General features: G+C 38.2%; 2 protein-coding genes across 5 annotated transcripts in view; both read left to right on the top strand.

The window, feature by feature from the left end:
• pex14 (peroxisomal biogenesis factor 14) overlaps window positions 1-8,566 on the top strand; it is a 61,418-nt gene extending 52,852 nt beyond the window's left edge. For both annotated transcript variants that reach the window (XM_044123193.1, XM_044123185.1), the window contains exons 8-9: window positions 2,443-2,534; window positions 4,823-8,566. In XM_044123193.1, coding sequence (XP_043979128.1) covers window positions 2,443-2,534; window positions 4,823-5,273 — 543 coding nt within the window. In that variant the 3' untranslated portion in view covers window positions 5,274-8,566. The remainder of the gene's footprint in view (window positions 1-2,442; window positions 2,535-4,822) is intronic.
• A 2,759-nt stretch (window positions 8,567-11,325) lies between these two features.
• On the top strand, window positions 11,326-22,055 carry LOC122834591 (excitatory amino acid transporter 3-like). Of its 3 annotated transcripts, XR_006371226.1 has the most exons (15): window positions 11,326-11,537; window positions 11,621-11,787; window positions 12,319-12,459; window positions 13,795-13,887; window positions 17,101-17,218; window positions 17,429-17,471; window positions 17,554-17,607; window positions 17,689-17,870; window positions 18,005-18,115; window positions 18,190-18,312; window positions 18,479-18,670; window positions 19,395-19,529; window positions 19,621-19,742; window positions 21,314-21,457; window positions 21,831-22,055. XR_006371226.1 is itself a non-coding variant. In XM_044123173.1 (14 exons), the coding sequence occupies exons 2-14, from the start codon at window positions 11,694-11,696 to the stop codon at window positions 21,343-21,345; spliced, it is 1,440 nt and encodes a 479-aa protein (XP_043979108.1). In that variant the 5' UTR covers window positions 11,326-11,537; window positions 11,631-11,693; the 3' UTR covers window positions 21,346-21,717. The 3 variants fall into 3 exon arrangements, 2 of the variants coding, with proteins under 2 accessions (XP_043979108.1, XP_043979096.1); XM_044123173.1 differs by lacking the exon at window positions 21,831-22,055 and having other exon boundaries at window positions 11,631-11,787; window positions 21,314-21,717; XM_044123161.1 differs by lacking the exon at window positions 21,831-22,055 and having other exon boundaries at window positions 21,314-21,717.
• Window positions 22,056-22,396: the final 341 nt, after the last annotated feature.

Below are 22,396 nucleotides of genomic sequence, written 5' to 3'. Positions count from 1 at the left end.
CTTAGATTTAATTACAAGCGAAAGAGTCCAAGTTATCCCTCTCCCCTCGATAGGGGGTCCACGCTTCCTAACAAGCTTCCTCTGGTGAGTCAGGAGAGTCTTAATTACAGCTTTTACTTTTCTTTTATCCCACTTTTTCCCTCGTCTACTCCTTCTAATCCCTTCTGGTCTCGTTGGCCTGTCGACTGGTTCCTGTATGTGTCCGTTTTTTTTTTTTGAGAGTGCCAACAAAAACAGTTATGCATTTCATGGTTTCACAAATGTGTTGCCTGATAAAACCATCGCACTGCAATCAGTTAAATGACAGTTAAATGTCTGTTTTTGAATAGTTTTATTGGAGTAATTGACTGCTGAGAACGCTTTTGGGAAATATGTACAACATAGGGATGCATCAATAAGATTTTGGAACTTTGACTTACTGATAAGGATTTTAGCTTATTTGTTTCATTTTCTTTAACAAAAGGCACAAATGTGTTCATTTTTAAATACAATAAACGTTAAACAAATAAAATGTTTGCTGTAAAAAACACAACAAATAAAACAACAATGATATTTGTAATGAGAGCAAAGACTCAGAGATGTGGTTCCATGCATCACAGAAAATCCACAAATACAGTAAAATCCTCCGGGTTGTGGCTAAAAGGTGTCTAAAAATGAAACCCGACTTTTATATTATGCTTGGTCAGTAATTATTTATATTAGAACCATAGGTGACGTCACACTGCGTGAGACAGAGACCAGTCAGTGTTACGCAGCTTTGCAGTCATGCATATTTCACTGTTATTTCAAAGCAAATGAAATGCAGTAAGGACATTTTAAACTCATCTTATTTCACCGATTAGCATGATTAGCACAGTTAGCATTACCAGCAAAAGTCCATATGCGTAATACTTTTTGGGGACCTAAAGGGCAAGATTATGATTATAAATCCATGACTAATGCTTTATGACCACTGTTCTCAATTGGCACAATCTACAAGCCAGATGCCCCACATTAGGAAATCCACAGTTATGGTCACATAAGATTCTGTGGCAGTAGCTGTCCATGCATCATGTTAGAGCTATCCTATCTACATTTAGCCTTCAATTTGCTTTTGTGGTGTTGTTGTCATGTGTGGGGATTGCTGTTTCAATTAAATATCGGATGCTATATCCAAAGCGCTCCACACAACAAAACCCCTGATTCTCAAGAGCTCTCAGTGGTTGCAACACCTTCAGAGTTGAGGTTTTATTGAACTTTCTAATTAACTTTGCCTTTTCCAGGTGTGGGAGAATGTTTATGTCACTTGCTCTTTGGTCTTGTGGCTGACAATGGCATGTATGCGCAGATCTTTTTCATGTTTGTTATGTTTGAAAATGTATAATTTAAGGTCATTATAGCTCACATATGATGGCTGCTTTTCAAGACATTTTTCTTTTACTGCAGAGGGAGATGGACACTGCACACCTAAACCACAAAGTGTCCATGTGATGCACTTAAGAGCATCCAAGTTTTGCCTTTCGTGTTCCTCAAAGTTAAGTCTTAAGTTAACATTAGAAACATTGATTTTGACTATTCATTGAACTCTAAACCCCCAATTTCCTTTAGAGTGAATGAATACTTTTGATTTTCTAAGAAACTCTGCAACATTTTCAAATTAGGCAGTCTTGTGACAGACTGTATAAGACTCCTCAAGAACAGGTCTCACCTTTTGTTTTTATTCTGTATCTGACATAATTATCAATCCGTCTTCTGGCATGTTGTAAATTTGTTTTTAAAAATTCACTTTTCTCCTCAGGCTTTTGTAAAAACTTTCATTTTGTTGTAACTACAGGACTTTCCTTAGCAAAAAAACAAAAATTCACCATCAGATTTTCAAAGTAATTTGCCATTCAAATACCTTTCCTTAATACCCTGTAGCATTTCAAGCTACACCAATGTATTTGTCTGTGCGTGACAACTCAACCCTTTGATAAAAGAGAAAAAGAACAAAACACACTGTTGTGCTTTGGCCTGTCTTCATGAATGTGCCCATTGTTCCCCTGATTGTCATTATCCAAAACACTGCACACTGACCTAATCTTTTCTGCGCATTATGGAAAATTATGTAAAAACAGGCGATTCGCTCTCACAGGACTTCCTGACTTCAGTAAGGTGGGTGAAGTGGCCATGTTTGCCCTCCTGCATGTCACCTCCTCCAACAGGCTGTTGCTAAGTTGTTATGGTGACTCGTGGCTTGACTACAGGAAAACGTGTGGCTTTTAGCATTTGCATTTGCCATATTTGTTTACTTACCCCGTCCTTTCACTAAATAAGGTTTAAATATTTCATGTGGTTGAACTGTTAAAGGGGCCTGCAGTGTAGAGACTTTGTGCCGTGACCGTACATGTGACCTGACCAGTACGAGTGTGTGTTTCTGTGTCACTGACAGTTGTGTGTGTCTCTCTGGGGCTTCTCCAACAGACATCATCCTCAACCAACCGCATCCTGGAAAACCAAACAGTTGGAGAGCTAAAAGCTGAGATTGCCTCTTTGAAGGGCTTACTGCTCAGCAGGTAACAAAGTTATCCAGACCGCTGTCACATGAAACACCCTTCAGGTGTGTGTGCGTGGGCATGCGTGGGTGTGTGTGTGTATTTTTGTGTTGGAAGGGTAAGGACACATTGTGGCCTTTTTGATTTCTGTAATGCAGTCCATTTGAACTGTGTGCCAATGACCATGCGCTCGATCAAGTGTAACATTGTAGTTTGTGATTTCTGTATAAAAATATCACTGCATTTTTCTAAGAATTTAAAATATAAAGGAGAACTATAGATTCTGGTTCTGTATTTTTGACAAGTAATTGGCAAAACTCTGAGCATTAGCTTCAAGCTTCTGCTGACATGGTAACTCAATTTCAACAGTTAGTGGTAACAAATATTTGAGCTACTGATGCCTTCTGTTATCTCCAAACAGTCTGCCATTTCTCCTTTGCTTTGACAGCATCAGGGCATTTTCATCCACACAGCTGCCACTCAGTGGATATTTTGTCTTTTTTTTGTACCTTTCTCTGTGCAAATAAATCTTTTTTTATACTTCTCACATTTCTATTAGCTACTCCTCAAAATAGATAACACGAGGGAGCTCACCATAAATCCATTCTAGTAAGCTAGATGTGTGTTGATTGTCAAAAAGGCCTACAAGATAGCATCTAGAACAACAGATATTAAAAAAGACGTATTTAAAAAAAAAAATCCTTGAGAATTTTATTTCAATCTGAGATCAGAAGACTGAATAGAAAAATAAACGTAAGTGATTGAACTCAGACCCACCTTGCCATTCACTGTACATTCCTAACGCCAAGTTGCCTCCAAATCAGTAAAAAGTGGTGCGTGTCTGGAACAGGTTTTAAAGTCAACGTACATGTGTTTTCGCTGCAGGGCTGAGTTTAAATTTCAGAAAGAAATTCCAAGAATAGAAGCGCCATCAGGCAAATGCCACTCTGTGGTGATGCCTTTCTGATAATGCTCTGAACATTTTCCACAAATACATAAACCTTAGGAACGCAACGTCTCTCAGTTGATTACATCGTTTTGTTTTGGTTTTGTTTACTTTACGCATACTGCAGCATTCAGTTGACTGATCTCAGTGTGAAAGTGTCTAATGCAGGAAAGAAAATTACCAACATCAACCTAGAACAGTTAACAGTTAAAGTTAGCTTCTTTTAGTAAAAAAACACACTTATGATTGACTTTATTGTGATCTTACCATTGTGGAAAAAATAAAAGTTCAGTTTTCTCTTTAGCCTTCCTGTGTTTTTGCTCTTAATCAGACATAGTCCAGCTCAGTTGGGTCGATTAGCATGCATGGTTATGTATCCCTGTCTGTAATGAGGCCTTGAAGTTAGAGTGTACATCAGAAAAACCAGCAAGGACATAAATTGCTTCAGAACTGTCTGGTTGAGCATGTTTTGTTCCCCTCCTCTCCTAAATTTTAATCAGTAATAATCCTTTTGTCATTTGCTTTCCTGACTTCGTCCCAACTCTTGCTGTAATTCTCTTTGCAAAAGACTCGCCATCTGTCTCTAAAACTTGTTACCTTTTTGTTCTGCCGATCCAAATAGTCTCCAAACTGCAGCGCCGTTTTGATCTTAAAAACTGCATTCTGTGTAATTAGAGACAAATAAACTTTACCAGGTGTGACGAACATCTGGCTATTACAGCGGGAAAGTACTCCATCATAATTATGAAAAGTACTTAAGATTTGCGTGTTAAAATGTAAAGTTCCTTGCAAAAGTATTCATCCCCTTGAACTAATCCATGTTCTGCAAACTTCAATCTGTTGTGGGACGTCTACGTAGATTTGCATCACAATACACAGAAAAACTGCTAAAATGAACCTTTCTATCACTTTTATATTATATTTATAAGTTTTTGTTCTTGCATGATTAATGCCTCTCCTTTCAGCAGATTGTCCCACTTTCCATGGACCCCTTCTCTGCTTCTTCATTGACTGCTCTAAATGGTGCTATAAGTTTTTATTGTGAGACATCAGAGTAAAGGAGAGTGAAGAATACAAATGCATGCCTCTCTTTGAATATTTTTGAAACCCATGTGTTATTTTCCATCCACTTAAGAGATTTGATCTGTCAGATAAAATCCCAGTAAGACGCATTGAAATTTGTGGTTGCAACCTGGAAAAATATGGCAAAATCCATGGGGTAGTAATTGTGTTTAGAAAGTGGAAGGTGTAAGGGTTTTGTGGTTGACGTTGCCAACCTTTGGTTGATAATCTAATATAAAAACCAAGTTGTTGTTTTTTTATGAAGGTGTCTTTAAGGCTAACTCTGTTTTTAACCCCACAGGAGACAGTTTCCTTCCACTCCTGCCATTCCAAAGATCCCCTCGTGGCAGATTCCCCTGAAGTCGCCGTCAGCAGTCGGCTCGCCGTCTGTTAACCACACCAACAGCAGCAGCGACATCTCCCCCGTCAGCAACGAGTCCGCCAACTCCTCCCCAGTCAAAGATGGACACCAGACCCCCCAGGAAGCGCTGGGGGGCCCAGATGGAGCCCACAGTATGAACGGCGATGCCCACACAACTCCACCACTAGACCAGGAGCGCATGGAGGTTCAGGGTGAGGAGGAGAAGAAGGAGGAAGACGAAGAGGATGATGTCAGCCACGTAGAAGAGGAGGAGGAGGAAGCTCTGAGCATGCAGACGGAGGATCGAAGAGGCGGAGACGGACAGATTAACGAACAGGTGGACAAACTGAGGCGGCCCGAGGGGGCCAGCAACGAGAGCGAGGTTGATTAGCCGAAGAGCAGAAAGCACACAAAAAAAAACGCTCGCTTGTCATCTCGGCTTTTTTTCTCTACAAACCTCCCCGCCAACACCATGTGATTTCTATCCACCTTCCCCTTCTGTTTCCACTTCCCCTTTGTTACATTTTAATGTCGATCAGAATAGGGAGTAGGTGTTGGTGTTGAGAGAATCCACAGCTGACAGATATTAGTGTGGCTGGTGACTGAAAGGTTTACTTTACTTTACAGTTTACTTTTGATCACACTGAGCCTAGTAGTCGCGTAGTGACGTCTCTCCGAGAAGAGAAATAATAGAAGTGATAGTAAAATCACAACAACTCTTAAAGCGCCTGTCTAATAATAAGCTTATGTGACTTCTTACTTTTAATTTAAATGATTTGATCAGCTAATTAGCAGCTCTGCCTCAGCGTCACCGTGACCATACGGATTCAGACCAAAGCTGCACATCCGCTAATCTGAAAGCAGATGTTTGCATCGGTCTCAAAGTTACGTTGAGTTTCCTGCGAAGCATTTTTCGAGTCACTCCCCTTTCTGATGGCAACAGGAGAGGACAAGCTCTTCCAGGGCCGATGCTTTTAGCCTCTTTTATGTGTCCTTTTGCATTGGTGTCAGTCTGTCAATAATTCACAAGGCCAGCAGGGTGGCATTTGGGTGAAATAAAAGCCCTGAAATTTGAGATTAGAATGTGATGACGGGCTTTGTTCCATGCCGGTGTCAGAGTGCTAATATGCTCAGAGAAGGAGGGGAGAGAGAAGATAAATGTTTTTCTCCTCTCTTTCTTTCTTTCTCTCTCTCTCTCTCTTTCCTTCTCAAGCTTTCCTTTTTCACCGAGGGCAGAATCCTGCATCTTTGCGCGAGAGCGTTTGTTTTTGCGCAAGGAAAAAAAACCCAGACAGTCTGCAGAGCTATATCTGCGTCTCCAGCAGGGCAGCTGATTTGGTTTGTGAAGTATGTTAATAATCAAATGATCAACAAATAACAGATGTATTAGTTCATGCAGCTTGAAATGTCAAGGAGGCTAAAAGCGGAAATCTAATACTGGAAGCCCAGTTGCATCGTATCATTTTCTGTGACAAACCCTCCGGTCCAAATTAGGTAGGGCCTCCCACAGTGAGTAATCTTTACAGAAAACGGCAACAATATTTTGTAATTAAGCTGCAGTAAGACAAAAGCGCTGCCACAGATGGAAGTTGCAGAACTGGTATTACTTTCTTTTTTCTCTCTCTCTCTCTCTATCTCTCTCTCGGTGTGGAGGTGGATGGGGAAGTTAAAAAAAAATGCCCCGTGATTGAAAAGGAAAGTAATAAATGAATACTTGACTTATTGAATTACTCACTGTGTCTCAAGCTAACAAGAAGAGTCCATGACTGAGAAGAAGGGATGCCAGCCTTTTTGTCTCCATCACACGGCTTTCCTTCATGTAAAGAAAATGGCACAGATTACACTTCGTTTGGTTAATTAAGCATCAAATAGGTTTACTTTATTCTGTTTATGCATTTCATTTTTTGAGGGGAAGTCCTGAACATTGTATAAAAGTCGTCAACAACTGTAATAAATCTGGTTCACCACAAGAAGAGTGACTTAGTTATTTTAAAACTGAAACAACGTACAGTGAATGTTATTCCTTTTACTAGAGCAGGCCTAGAAATTGTGTGACTAGTTTTAAACTGAAAATGCAGAATATTTGAAATGAATTGACATTCTTTTAAAATCTGTAATATGGTTTTGATAATGTCATAGTTTTTTCATTATATGTATACGACGCTATGAATAAGTATTCACACCCTGAAACTGTTTTTGTCACATTGCAACCACAAACGTTATTGAAATTTTCGGATGTAGGTGAGAGCCACAGTCATTTTCTTCCTTAACTGACCAGTATTTATCTTCTGCACTGATGAGCCTGCTGCAGAAAAACATCCCCACAGTATGATCCTGCCTCTACCATGTCTTACTGTGAGCAGGGTTGTTTTTTTTTTTGTTTTTTTTAAGGTGATTTCCAACAATGGTTTTCCTTCACACATTGTTCTGCGTGTAGGCTAAAAAGTTCTTTTATGGTTTCATCTGCGTCAAAAAAATCAGTCCTGTTTGACAGACTCCACCCACCTTTGCAAGGTGGACTGAATTTCAATTTGGGTTATTAGTAAGAATGACTAACTATATAATCTATGTCATGCCTTTCAGCTTTTGATTTGGAAAAAAAACTGATAAATGTTGCACTACTTCGAAGTGTGGAAAAGTTCTAGGCAGGGTGCTGTATGTCTTTTACAGGAAAAAAAAAAAAAGCAATTTCAGCTACAGATGAGAACGCCAGCCTGAGATACTGTATGTGTGTGTTGACTGTAAAACCTTGAATCATCCTCTGCTGAGTGGTCTGAAACCATGACAAGCAGGGACTTCCACCATTTTCTCAGCTTTCTTGGCAGAAGTGACTAAGTGAAGCGCCGTGAGATCAAATGTTTGAACCTTTGTTTATTCCTATAGGTTGATCAACAGTATATGCCTCCTGCTTCCTGTCATTCATGTTCAAAAATGTTGATGTTTAAATTTCTTTTCTTTTTTTTTTTTTTTGTTGGGAAGTTGAGTAAAGCTATTTTTAACCATTTAAGGTTCAACATTTAAATTGAATTTGCAGTTATGATTTCATTTATACCAAATCATATTTGGTCCAAATCAGTCAAATTTGATTGTTCACAAAGCAACTTTAGATTTTGGGTGAAACGAAAAGATGTCAAACGCCGTTTGAGATGATTGTACAAATAAGCTCCAAATGAAAATCAAATTGTTGTCAGTAAGATGCTTTCTTACACCGTTGTAACACAGGCCGCTTAAGGAGATCCTTCCTGGCCACAGACATCAGTGTTTATAGTGACTCTTAGAAGAAACTTTGTATAATGAGCGCTGCGCCAACATCAATTTTCTCTTTATAATTAGGCATTGGAAACACAGCACGCACAAGAACCAATTTTTATGGATCAAGATTAGCATCATGTATGGGAGAAAATCTCTCTATTTGGACTATTTGGACTCGTGACTTTGTAACTTTTACTATAAACCAATTTTCTGTGGCCAGATCAAAATGAAAGGTGTTGCCATGCATTGTCAAGTGTATGAATTTAATTTATCAAAACCTGGATGATCAATAGCATTTCACATATTGATGAGGTGTATAAACTTCTCTCAGGTTCGATACCACATCCCTTTGTAATCCATTAACCTCTCCCATGAGTTCAGGCCAACCTTAGATTTATAGGGACCTACTGTAATAAATCCACTTGTACATCATTTAGTGTCTTGGGGGATTTGCAGTGCATTCCTGTCTGCAAAGCATCATCTATCCTAGCCTCATATTCTCATCTGCATTTTGAAGAGTCCAAACAACAGCCACCACAGTTTGCATACCTTGTCGTGAACTCTGTGTGCATTTAAATTTGATTCCTCGTGCCAGCCGCTCTCAGCGTGGTGGTGGTAGAGAGAGGGCCTGTTTGTCCAAAGCAACACCTTGGTTTTGACACCATTTGACTCCCCAGCTGGGAGCCTTAACCTCATCAATCTTGCTGCTAAACGGAGAGCACTCAATAGGATGGTGTATTGACACGCTCTGAACTCCATTGTTCACTGGAACTGAGCACTCAGCAGGTTAGAGGCCTGAGTGTCTCCTTGGATCAATGCAGGAGTTGTTAGCCCTTAGCAGCACCAGGAACAGTTAGAGGACAACGGTGGCTCCCTCTGCACCTTTCACAACTTCTCTGCTCCAGTCAGAACCAATCTTGGACCACAATTGGTAATCCCATCCCAGTTTTTATGTTTTCACATCACTCTAAATGAGGATATTCGGTCCTTCTGAAGTGGATTCTATACTTGCAGATAGGAGGTGTCCTGCAATATGCTTTTAAGAAAAGGTCAGGATCCAACAAACTGCCCAGTTTTTTATACTCTCTGTAAAACAGAATGTATAATCTGGTTATGGATTGTGGCAATCTGATGTCAATTTTTTTACAACTAACTCTTGTGGAGATACTAATATGCAAAGAAATTTTCCTTTTAACTTACTTGTATTTTAAGTATACTTATAGCACGATTATACTTAAAATAAAAGTGAAACAAAAGTGAACATCAAAACAAAATGTAGACATGAAAATGTTTTAGTTTTCGACTGATATTATTTCTGTTCCTATTTGTCCAATCATTGTACAAGGAATGAAATCATCAGTCGAAAATGCAGAATTTTTCAGCAGTAGCTATTAGCTTTCTGAGACTGAACTCTACAACATGAATGGGCTTAGGAAGGATTACAAGTGCATTTTAACAACTTAAATAAAACTGTAACGGTAGGTCATTTGATTAATTTAAATCTGAAAGTGTAGTATATATTCCCTCTGAGTGATACTTCTAGGAAATTTCTTTTAACTTTGATGCCCTACAGTGAATGAACCCAAAATCCAGTTTCTCTGAAAGCCAGAATTTCACAATTTCACAATAAAATGTGATTTAAACCTGAGCTCTGTGATGGACAGGCGACCTGTCCAGTGTGTAACCCATCTCTTGCCTGTTAACCACTGGAGATGGGCACAAGAATAAGCGTGTTAGATAATGTATGAATGGATGGATATTAATATTGAATTTTCATGTTATGACTATTTAACAGTTATGGAAAAGACAGATTGATTTACCAGGCTCTGAGTAACTCCCTCAAGCAGGGTAAGCCACAAAAAGTGATTGGTAAAAAAAAACTGTTTTTCCAGACTCCTATATCCAATCATGTCAATGGGAAACTAACAAACTATAGTGGAGAGAAGAATAAAGCCATCAGGGAGAACAATCACTTTGGAGGATTGTGAAGAAAATTTAAATCCAATGTTCATAGGGGGCCCTCAGCCTAAATTAACATTGTTTTGGTGACAAGCTGAAGGCGGAGTGTCGGAAAGAACAGGAGTTTTCTAAAAGACAGTCCAATTTCAAGGCATTAAAGGGGCATTATTATTAAGTATTTTCCAAGCACATACTGCCATTTTATCAAGTAACTATGTTAACTTCAGTTGTTAAAAATTATATATCAAATATGACTTGAAGAAATTTTACTTTATAAATTTAAGCCTTGAAAAAGAGCCTCTGTCACTTTAAAAACTCCTGCCCTTTCTGAAACTCTGCCTTCAGGAAGTCATCACCACATCTCTTCTATTAACTTGGTAGCAACTTTTTTTTACTAGAGGAGGAGCTGAGTTAACAACAAGGTGGTGCTAGGTCCTCCCAGGGGTTTTTCACAGCCAAGTGGTTGCCATGGCAGATGTAAGAATTTCTCAAACATGTCTAAAAATAATTTGGAGAGCCATGTTATTTGCTGGTGTTGGTTTACTGTGTTTTTATCAAAACCAAACTCAAGGCAGGAATCTACCAGATAAATTGGATTCCCCTCGGCTGCCAAGACTTATACTTTCCAGCACCTACCCGCACCACCTAATGTATCTATCTTCTTAAATGGCAGAGTAGAGGTTAACTCAAGCAAGTTAACCAGACCCAACAATGCAGATCAACTGAAGGACAAAGTGATCTGATCTTCCTTAGCAACTCAACAAAACCAAAGGCCAATCGCTCCCCATGCCATGCTGCTCAGTAATTCATGCAAAAAAAGAACATCGACTACGTATTAAGTGCATGTACTCATATAATCGTATAAACTTATATAATCGTATAAATCCATGTAATCACATATGTTTCACTGGCAAACCGTTCTGTATTAAAAATTCTTTTTTATTATTCTGATACTGTATTCAAAATTTCCAAGACATTTGAGGGTATGGACCACAAAATAAAACACAGACATGTTGAAAAAACAAAACTAAGTGCAATCAAATAAATTAGTACACAAACGAGTAGACCAAAATAATTTTGGGAAATTAGTTATCAGATTAGAATACATGTAAAATTAGATTAACAAAGATCTGAAAAGAATTGAATAACTAGAAGGTTTTCACTGGATAAGACATTGAGACAGAAAGCCAACTGTCTCAAGCCGATTCTCATGAAGTTGGCCTCAAGAGAGTTAGCTCTCTTGAAGCCAACTTGAAGAATGAATAGACTCAAGACCTTTTTCGCTGTTGATTTGCTAGATTAGCTTTCTGTTAAGTGTTTAGGTTTAAAAAAGGTGCATCATTTAGAATGATCGAGGTTCTTTTTTTTAAACTGAATAGGGAATAACTAAAAGTTGTTTGTCAACTGCTTAGTCATCGTGCTCCACTGAACTTCATTCACCGCAGTGAGTTTGTATTTGTCTGGTTTCTGCTTTTTAAATGTCTTCTTTAGTGGTATTTGACTAATTTGCTTCATGTAATTTGCGAGGGTAAACCAGTCGTAGACTAGCGGTGGATGCTAACTTGCTAATGTCAATGAAATCTGTTGGACCGCTGAAGAAATGTCTACCAGAGACTGGAGCAGGAGGTGCATTCGGAGTTGTTTTAACACACGGAATGCGTTGACATTTGTAACTCTATCGGGTGTTGTTGTGGGTAAGTATATGTTTATTCTATGCAACATTAAAAAAGGCAATACATATCTTAAACCTATGTGCTGTTGACAACAGTGTTCTGCTATGACAACATGTTTAACTTAAAAATGTGTATATATATATGTATATATGGATATGTATGTATATATACATACATATATATATATTATTTTTGTGTTTGCTGCTTATTACACGTTATAAGTAAAATAAAGTATTTATAGCCTCTTTTTTTAAAAGGCTTAAATTTGTCAACACCAGCTGAAGAGTACAAGCTAGACAATAATAGTGTACCGCTTCAACAGAAACTAACGTTGGGAGAACCGTTTTGTTGGCTGAAGCTAAACTCCACATTTTGTTGTCAAGGCAACAGAGTGATGTTTATTTACCTATTTTAAATCTAGCAGCCGTGTACCTGGCTGTTTTTGTACTTCGAAGAATATCGTTCCATCCGAGTAAATTATAGTTTCAGAAAGGTAGTTTAAATCTCAACTGTGTATGTATAGATACCAAAACGTCTTTTGCCCTTTTGAAGGTGTTGCTATTGGCTTGGTTTTGAAGACCTATACAACTCTTACATTGTACGAGAGAGCTTGGCTTCGCATTCCCGGAGAATTTCTTTTCCGGCTGATGCAGTTTGTTACTGTCCCTCTGCTGATGACAAATGTGATACTCGGTAAGTTACAAGAGAGATCTCTAATGCTGTCAGTTGTCACACAGGTTTTAAAGTCTACGTTTCCAAAATAGAATGTAATAATTGACTAAGTTGACGCCAAAATACAGCAAAGGCTTCTGAATTATTCTTGCAGCATTTATTTTTTCTTACAAAATTTTCTTACAAAATTTACTGTATTTTTCTGTAAAGAAGTACCTGAGATTTTATTAAAATGGAAAAATGCAACAAAATACAAAATATTTCAATTGAAACCTGCAGACATTTAAAATAAACTATTGTCATAATTACTGACAACAGTCTGCTGAGACAACAAATATGCAGTCACAAATATACTTTTTTGAGCACAAACTCAAAGATAAAACTCAGCATCAGATTGTAGTTATGGTAATAAAACAGTCTAACTATGAAGATATTTCTTTACACTTTGACAATGTAAACTTGCCAGCTCCTTAAAGTCTTAAATTTAAATGTTACACAATTTTTAATTTATTTTAATTTGTCTATGCTGAAACCATTAAATCAAATTTACCAATGTTGACGTTCTCGATAAACAAATGTTGAAATTTTAGATCAGTCTGTGTTAAAATTATGGGGGCCCGGAAGATCTGGGGGCCCTACACAGCTGCTCTGTTCATTTGTACATAAGGTGCCATATGTGGCCAATATATGGAGTTGTTTTAAGATCCAGTGGCTGATGACTTAATTGGGACTTAAAAGATGTGCAAAACACTTTATATTTATTTTTAATTGTATTTTTTTGGTTCATTGATTTTAAGACTATAGTTATGTGTTTAAGCATCATCAACAATGGCTTCCAGTAACGTAGTTACACAGTAATATTTTTATATTTCCTGTAAACATAACATTTTTTAATACAGAAAACAGTGACTCGCTGGTTGACCCCAGAGAGGTCAACCAGCGATATATATATGGGGGTATATATATATATGTACATATACACAAAAACACCTTTTTAATCTGCTGTACCTCCATTTTGATCTCTCCTGTTAGCTTTGTCAACATTATCTCCAAGTTATGAAGGCTGAATTGCTCCATTTACATATTATACTGCTTTCAGCATGAGAAAGCAGAATGCGTTTAATCTATGTTTGTAATTGTGTTTATTTTGAGTCCTTTAGCCTCCTCTACAATACCTAAGACGGGTTTTAGTTATGGACTTTAAATCAGGGCCCGAAGGATTAACTTAAATTTCCTTGAAGGATTAACGTCAATGATTTTCTCCTTAGCTACCTTCATGTCACAACAGTATGTTTACCTATTGTGAATTATTTTATTGTTAATCTTTCTCAACCCATGTTTCTGTTGTTTCCACAGGAATTGCTGGTGCCACTCTCAGTCCCTCCAAAAAGATCACTAGATGTGCATTAACATACTTTGCCTTTACAACACTAGTATCTTTGCTGATAGGTAAGAGAAATCTTGCTTATCAACATGAATTCTTTCATTTCTTAACAGAGCATTGGTTTTTTTCACTGCATATGCAGTATTGTCTGGATTTTACTCCAACTTGCTAACTGGGCGACCGGACTCTGTTGAGCCTAACCCTAACCTTTGGGTGGGTTGACGGTACATTACAAACAGTCAGCCATTAGCTTTCTCCATTATTTCCTATACCTAAACTACCCTGCTCTTCCCCACCAAGTACCCCTATAAATAGATTTTATTTTACTGACTTATGCAGTCTGAAAAAGTACGGCACTGATTATAACATTTTATAACGGGTAGGAAAACAAGAACTTGGAGAATAGAAAAAGATAAAATAGACATAAAAATCTTCTGGCAAAGGTTGACAATATTAATAAAAAAGTGCTCTTTCAGCGGTTCACCAGACCTCTTAACATCTTTTTTTTTCATCCAGAAAACATTAACCCACACATAACGTTCAAACAATTGCAACGGTAGGTGGTTCCTTAATAGTCCAGGAGCTCGCAACAGAAAGAAACACAGCATGTTAAACCTTCATGGTAGGATTGGAGGTTAAGACGTTAGACAAATCACAGACAGAATAGGTCAAGATAAAATTTTTATACAATCAAACTCTGCCTTACCACAACCTGTTCTGTACGTAAAATGTGTTCCCTTATGGTAGATGTACCTGATGTCTTTCAAAAAAGAGAAAGGGGTGAGTTGAAGAATCCAGCACAGACCTGACATGGGACATAAGAGTAGGATCAACCATAAGTTGATCATTTTGTGTGTGCTCTGTGTTCAGGTAATTGGTCTTTGGGGATGAAATAATATGTTCTGTTTCTTAACCATCACGTGGACTTAAGAGACAGGTCAGTTAGACCCCACAAGTGTTTAACTCTGTGCGCAACCCAACAGGGTTGTACCGACCCCATGTACGCTTTTATAATTTATTTTTGTGTGTGCGTGTGTGTGTGTGGTTTCGGAAAATTCCCTGCTGTCTGACCATGACATTTGCTGCGCTCCTCCTGAGCAATGTCCTAAGACCTCAGGAGGGTTAAAGTTATTGATTATTGCGGATTCATCTTTTCATTAATGATTTATGAGTCAGAGGTGAGTTAACATGAAATAAAATACTTTCTCTGACTGAAAAGAGTAAGTAGCAGCAAAAGAGGAACTTCAGAAAACCCAAGAAAGTACTAATTAGGACCATTTTAAAAGAACATTTGGTCACTCTTACAGAGTAGCGAAGTTTTAATATGATGTGTTGGAGTTCTTACAAAGCCTGTTTCAAAGCTTCACTTATCACTAACAACAAAAGGAGGTGGCATGGCATGGATGTGCAGTTGAGCTAATTTAATGGTTCTTTACGAACCCGCCTCTTCCCATCCTCTACGTAAGATTTGGTCAAATCCTAAATGTCTTGTTTCATCACCAGAAACTCAAATCAGAACTACTCAGGTCATCAGTGTGTTCCTCAAAGTTATGGACAAGAAAATAATGCTGTCAAGACTACATGGCGTCAGTGAAATAAATTCAACGTCAACACGGACTAATGGTGCTGTCGGGAAGGAAACGCCTGATCTGAAACTGACACACACAGATACAGTGGTTTACAAAAGTATTCCCACCCCTAGGATTTTTACATATTTTGTCACGTTGAAATTATGTGTGAAAGACCAACACAAAGTGGTGCACGATTGTGAATGACAAAAGAAAATTATACATGATTCAGAAATTTTTTTTTACAAATAAAAACTGGAGTTTGCAAAAGTAACCCAGCCCCTTTCAGTAAATACTTTTGGGGAACCACATTTTTTGCTGCAGTTACAGCTGCAAGTGTTTTAGGGTGTGTCTTTACCAGCTTTACGCATCTAGTGACGGAAACATTTGCCCATTCATCTTTGCAGAGCAGCTGAAGCTGAGTCAGATAACATGGAAAGCGTCTGTGAACAGCAATTTTGTAACAAATAATGGGAAAGTTCAAGGGGCGTGAACACTTTTGCAAGCCGCTGTAGTTGAAAATTGCAGCTGTCTTCATGGTGAAACAAAGATTGGGTTGTTTCGCCGCAATGACAAGAAGAATTCTCAAACTCGTCAAGCTAAGGCTTTAAGATCTAAGATCACTGTTGCTGAGAGTCTGTTACAACGGTACTTTTATAAGGTCTAGTGCAAAGAGCTTTACTACTAATGCCACTTTCTGCGTAGGTGATTTTAGCAGTTAGTTCCCACTGTAATGGTCAAAATTAGCGATTGTTGGAAGCGATAGGAGACAACAGAATGACACTTGTAGCCAAGTGTTTATTGATTCATCTGATTTAAAAAAAAAAGTCTAATTCATCTACATAAGCTTATTTTGTATGATCAGCTTACATAAAAAGAAGCAAGCAAACAAATAATTCAATGACCAGTTTAAATAAGAAAACAAACATTTTATCGCCTTAAATGCTGGAACATAGCATTCTTTTAGTGAAAGTATAAAAATTTGTAGCAAAGGATGCATCTGTAGCTAAAGAAAATTCAATTTTTTTAGCAACATGTGTCAGCATGTGAAAAGCTCAGCCCTTTGTGCTATGTTATCCGATTAATAACTAAATAGAAAAAGGTGCTTAGTCCAAGAGGGTTTTTTTTTTTGTTTTTTTTTTACACAATTTGAACCAGAAGAAGCTGAAACCTTTCCACTTGAGGAGTTCTGGCTAGAAGATATTTACAACCTAAGTTTATTTTAATATACTGTACAGACCAAAAGTTTGGACACAATTTCTAATTGAATTCAATGAGAAGGTGTGTCCAAACTTTTGGTCTGTACTGTATATGTATGTTAAATGCAAAAATGTATAAAATTTTCATACGGTTTTGGCTTAATTACTTCTTTGAATATATTGTTCTTTCAGCAGATGAATTTGAGCCGGTCTACTCTAGATAGCAATTTATCTATTACTAAATTAGTGATTACCATTATTTCAATTATTGTGATAAATCGATCATTGAAATAGTTCTTGATAGGTGGATGGACAGACTGACAGAGAGATAAATTGATAGATAGACAGACAGACAGACTGACTGACTGACTGACTCACTCACTCGCTCATAGGAATTCTGTTACGTAAAGATGGACACTGTAGCTCGATAAAAATAGACTTTATTAAGCCTTAAGTGTCCTTTCACTCTTACTGAACCTCTTTAACTCTTGTTCTGCATCATGTCTCATAGGAATCACCCTGACAATGCTGATCAAACCAGGGATCATTTCAAATCCCGAAAAATCTGATGAAATTGCTGACTATGATGATGCCTACAACACCATCGATGCCCTGTCTGATCTAATAAGGTGAAAGTAAATTCTTAAGTGTGTAGCCTGATTCCTACTAACTTTTTTGTGTTGTTTTTTTTGGGGGGTTTTTCATATCAGCCTCTTATACATCAATAATTTAGAACATACTGAGACTGTGTCTCTTGCCATTTGCATAAAAACATGTTTAAAGTGGATCAAAAGTTATGTTCCTCCCTCTCATGATGTTTTTGTCGCTCTGCTGTGTAGAAACCTCATTCCACACAATCTGATTCTGCTGAGCTACAAACAGGTATGTCTCATCACTTATGAAATTAGAAGGCCACATTAAGCAGACCATCAAATATTCATAACTTAACTCTATTTGGTTTTAGTACAAGACTAGGAAGGTGTACATGAATACACAGATGGTCAACGGTACCCTTCCGGTGAAAAACATTTTTTCTGCAATATTGAGGCACTAAGTTGGCATCTAGCTTTATGTATTAACTGAGTTTCTTCTCTAATAGGAAAATCAAGACGTGCAGTTAGTAGGCGAAAACATGCGAGGGGTTAACATGCTCGGATTGATAGTGGTGTCAGTTTTCATTGGGAAGAGCATTAGGAAGATTGGAGCTGTGGGCGGAACCTTTCTGGAGGTCATCAACACCGTCAACATTGTCTCTAAAAGTTTGGTGAAAATAATAATGATGTAAGTGAATACAGAATCTTTTATTGTTTATAACAGGTTTTGGGCAGACTAAATTTACCAAAGGATTTGAGGTTTAAAGAACATTGTGATCGGTCCGAATTAGGATTTTCTCTTTTTGTTTTGTGACCTTCTAGCTATTTTCCCATTGCAGTGATGTTCATGATGGCAAGCTATGTTCATACCATTGCAGACGACTGGCAGACTGTTGTTAGCCTTGGAAAGTTCATCACCGTAATTGTTACTGGGTAGGTTCTCTGCCATCAGCTGGTTTCTCACTCATTTCGCTCAGTGTAACTAAAACTGACATACTGTCTAATAGACTTCTCATCCATGGTTTTTTGGTGTTGCCACTCATCTGCTTCTTGTGCATGAGAAGGAACCCCTACCCGATCTTTCCAGGGATTGCACCTGCATTGCTAAGGGGGATGCTCGTTTCACGCTCGTAGGACAATTCCACTGCGTTTTTTTCTTTTTATTTAAAATTCACATTGTGTGTGTATGTGTGTGTGCGTGTGTGTGTGTGTGTGTGTCAAATGACGAAGTTGCAGTAACGTTAGGAGAATTTCTAAATGTCCAATGCAGAGAACTTGTGCCTGTGTCTCTTTAAGTTATGCGGCATCAGAGACATTCAGTTGTTGCGAAGATAGACTGAGAATCAACAAAAGAATAACTCGCTTCATGCTGCTCATTGGGATCCACGCCAATATGGATGGAACGGTCCTTTATGAGATGGCTGCTGCCCTGTTCATTGCTCAACTCTCAGGCTCCAGGTTGCACTGGAGCAAGATCATCAGCATTGCGTAAGTTATTATTCCGTCCTCCACATATTCAATCATGTGTCCGACACCTTCCTCTGAAATTTTGGTCCATTTGGCTTTTTCAAGGCTTCATGTGTTCAACACTACAGGTGTCATATCAGGGACTATCATCTCAACTCCATCCATTATCTTACACGCTTATCCCAAGTGGAGTCACCAGGTGTGCTGGTGCCTATGTCTAGCTGTCAATGGGCGAAAGGCCGGGTACACCATGAACAGTTTTCCAATCCATCGCAGGGCAACACAGAGAGGCAAACAATCATGCACACACACACCCTGGGAGAATTTAGACAGCTCAAACATTGTTTTTGACCTGAATGTGGAAGCCAGAGTCACTGTAGAGAACCCACACATGCACAGGGAGAAGATGCAAACTCCATGCAGAAAAGAGCCTGGGGATTCAAACTCATGACCATCTTGCTGCAAAGCAACAGGGCTACTAACTGCGCCACTGTGCAACCCTCATCTTTGAGATACTAACTGCCATTGGATGTGGGCTTGGTTTTAACCCTGTCATTGCTTGAATACAATATTGTGTCATCTGCAAAGAACATGTTGTTGAGGGTACTTTCAGTTGTGACCGTTCATCCGCATCGGTTTTACAGATTTTACAGGTTTTGCCCCCCCAGCACCCTCACAAGAACACTGGATTTATACAATTTCAGAGTGGTTTGTCTTTATGATCTCCTCTACTTTTTCTCTTCAGTGTGACAGTGGCAGTGGCCACTCTTGGAGAGGCAGGAATCCCTGCTACAGGAATGATGACCACCCTCTTTATTTTGACCATCAGTGGGATTCCAGTGAGACCTGCCTCCCTTTTGCTCTCCATTGAATGGCTGCTGTAAGTTTTGAGCAAAATTTAATTTTTTTTTTTTCCTGATGTCAGACATATAAAAGGTTTTAAAAACTCTTTCTTTTTTATGTCTTGTCAGAGATCGCCTCAATGCCGCTGTCAACATCATGAGCGACTGTTTTGGTGTCTTTCTCGTTGCTAATGTTTCAGAAGGAGAACTGAAAAAAATGGAAGAGGAGATGCCTTATGAGCATCTACCAGGTAAGGCTGCAGGTTTTTTTTGCACATATAAGTAAAAGCACAAGTATTGCTTAAATGATTGAATAGAATATTAATGAGTTCAAGCAATTAAAACTCCAACTGAGATTCAATAGTGCCCGTATGTCTGATTTATTTCATTGGTAAAGCATGTTATTTCAAACATAAAAAAATGAAGCATGTTTTGTAAGCGTAAAATTCGTCCAGCAACAATTTGATGCTGCATCCAAACCATTGTTGTGTACACTGTGTACTCGTTACACTTGCAAGTTACTCTGTTAAAGTAATGGAAATATCAGCAGTAGTGTTAGATTTTTAATGAAGTATCATCCACCCATTTTCTTCCACTTATCTCTGGGTCGGGTCATGGAGGCAGCAACCTAAGCAGGCAGACCCAGATTTCTTTCTCACCAGCTACTTGGGCCAGATCCTCAGGGAGAATCCCAGGATATTCCCAGCCCAATTCCTCCAGTGTGTCTTCTTCTGGGTTTCCTCCTGGAACACCTCAGCAGGGAGGCGTCCAGGAGCGATCCCAACCAGATGCCACCTCAACTGGCTTGTTTCAATGTGGGGCTCCCGGGTGACAGAGCTTCTCACCCTATTTCTAAGGGAGAGCCCAGACACCCTATGGTGGAAACTCATTTCAGTTCCTTGTGTTCTTTCGGTCACTTCCCAGAGCTTGTGCATCCATAGATGAGGGTTGGAACGCAGATCAACTGCCAAATCACCAAAACAGAGATCGATACAGTGCCCAAATCACTATGTGATGTGATATGCTTGTTGATCTCCCACTCCATTTTTCCCTAATTTGTGAACAAGACTTCAAGATACTTTAAGTCATCCCTTTGAAGGGAGCCTGATCTTCTGGATCTGTTCCTTTAAAGAGCTTTACAGAGCACTGACTTACATTTAATTCTTAATATTTTATTTAAGAAGCCAAGCTGGGGGGTCACTTGTTTTATTTCGAAAATTTCCACTGGTAGGATACAAATGATTTTAAGAGCCAGAAAACTATTCAATATTTTTTTGTTGTGTTGTCATAGGAAAAGTGCATACAGATGCTGCTACATTTTGTGTATATATATTTAAAGTTCTGAAAAAAATTTGGAGACTTCTTCAAATGATCGGTTTCTCTGATTTTACTTTTAATAGGTACATGTTTGAGTAAAATGAACTTTTTTTTTATGAACTACTGACAACATGTCTCCGAAATTCTAAGCAAAAATTTAGTATTTATTTGTAGAAAATGACAAGTGCTCAAAATAACAAAAAAAGATGCAGCGCTTTCACACCTCAAATAATGCAAAGAAAACAAGTTCATACATTTAGAAACAACAACATTAATGTTTTAACTCAGGAAGAGTTCAGAAATCAATACTTTGTGGAATAACCTTGAGGTTTTCAATGGGGTTCAGTGCAGTTCAGTTCAGTGTTAGTTTTTTTTTCAGAGATGTATATATGTCTATATATGTATATACAATATTTTATATATTCTATAGGCATCTTTGTTTAATTTACCATGGGTTATTATTGACACAGCTTCATGGATGTCTTGTGTTTCTGTCTGTGTTCAGAACCGTGGAAGCCACCAGAGGAGCTTGCTTAAACAGCAGCCCTTAGCAGTCCTCAACAACGACACAATTGTTGACAGTTGTAAAGATGAAGCGATGGACTTCAGCATTTCTATGTTTTGTGCCATTTGCATATTTATCACCTTTGTAAGTTTTTGCCTTGTAATGGTATTGCTGTTATTTTAAATGAGCATGCTGACAGTTATTTCGATATTGGGTTTGTTTGAGGGAAAATATATATATTTAAGTTTGTTTTTGTTTTTATTTTTAGTTACTTTTATTGTTTTCGTCATTTGCACCTATAGCATTTTAGAGTACTACAGTACTTTTGGATAACTTCAGCATTCTGTCATTATATATGATGTTGTTTGGTACTAAAGAAACAATAAACGTGCACTTGAGCAGAATTCTTTTAAGTTTATTTATTTTGCAATAATTTTATATAATGTGTTGGGGGGTTTTTTTAGATTTGTTTCTTTTTTTTGTTTTTGTTCTGGCGTTATTGCCTCTTATATGACAGTAATCCAACAGAAGGAGGTTGAGAGAAGTGGGGAAAGACATGCTGCAAAGGAACTGAGGAAAGGAGTTGAACTTGGGACTTCCACATATATGTAGCCTCTCCGTATGAGGCGCCTGCTCTAACCGCTACGCCACACGACGGCCCTGTGATATGTATGTTTCTCCATCTATGCTGTATGTTATATGTAGCAATTTGTTCAGACGTGAGGTGTCTATATGGATCTTGTAATTATCAATAAAGTGTGGAAACTATCATAAATATCCAGTTTGTAACGCTTAATCTCGAACTTGAAAAGAAATTTTTCAACTCTGTTCTGCTTTTCCCGATCGGTTTTAGAATCTGTTTTAAAGTTACTTTATTTTTTTCTTCATTTTTAAAAGTCTTGACCCAACATAAATCTCTGAGCTTTTGCACCCTTATACATATTTCTGGCCTCTCAGACCTGCTAATCGGCTCATCCTGAGTTTGAGTCCTTCAGAGAGGACTGAGTTGGGGAAGGACATCTTGTTAAACGTTAGACACGAAAAAGAAAGATTTTTCAAGATTCATTTATTCACTACTTTTGG

This window comes from Gambusia affinis, linkage group LG01 (assembly GCF_019740435.1).
Source record: "Gambusia affinis linkage group LG01, SWU_Gaff_1.0, whole genome shotgun sequence".
Lineage (NCBI taxonomy): Eukaryota > Metazoa > Chordata > Actinopteri > Cyprinodontiformes > Poeciliidae > Gambusia > Gambusia affinis.
This window is presented reverse-complemented; position numbering and strand designations above follow the sequence as displayed.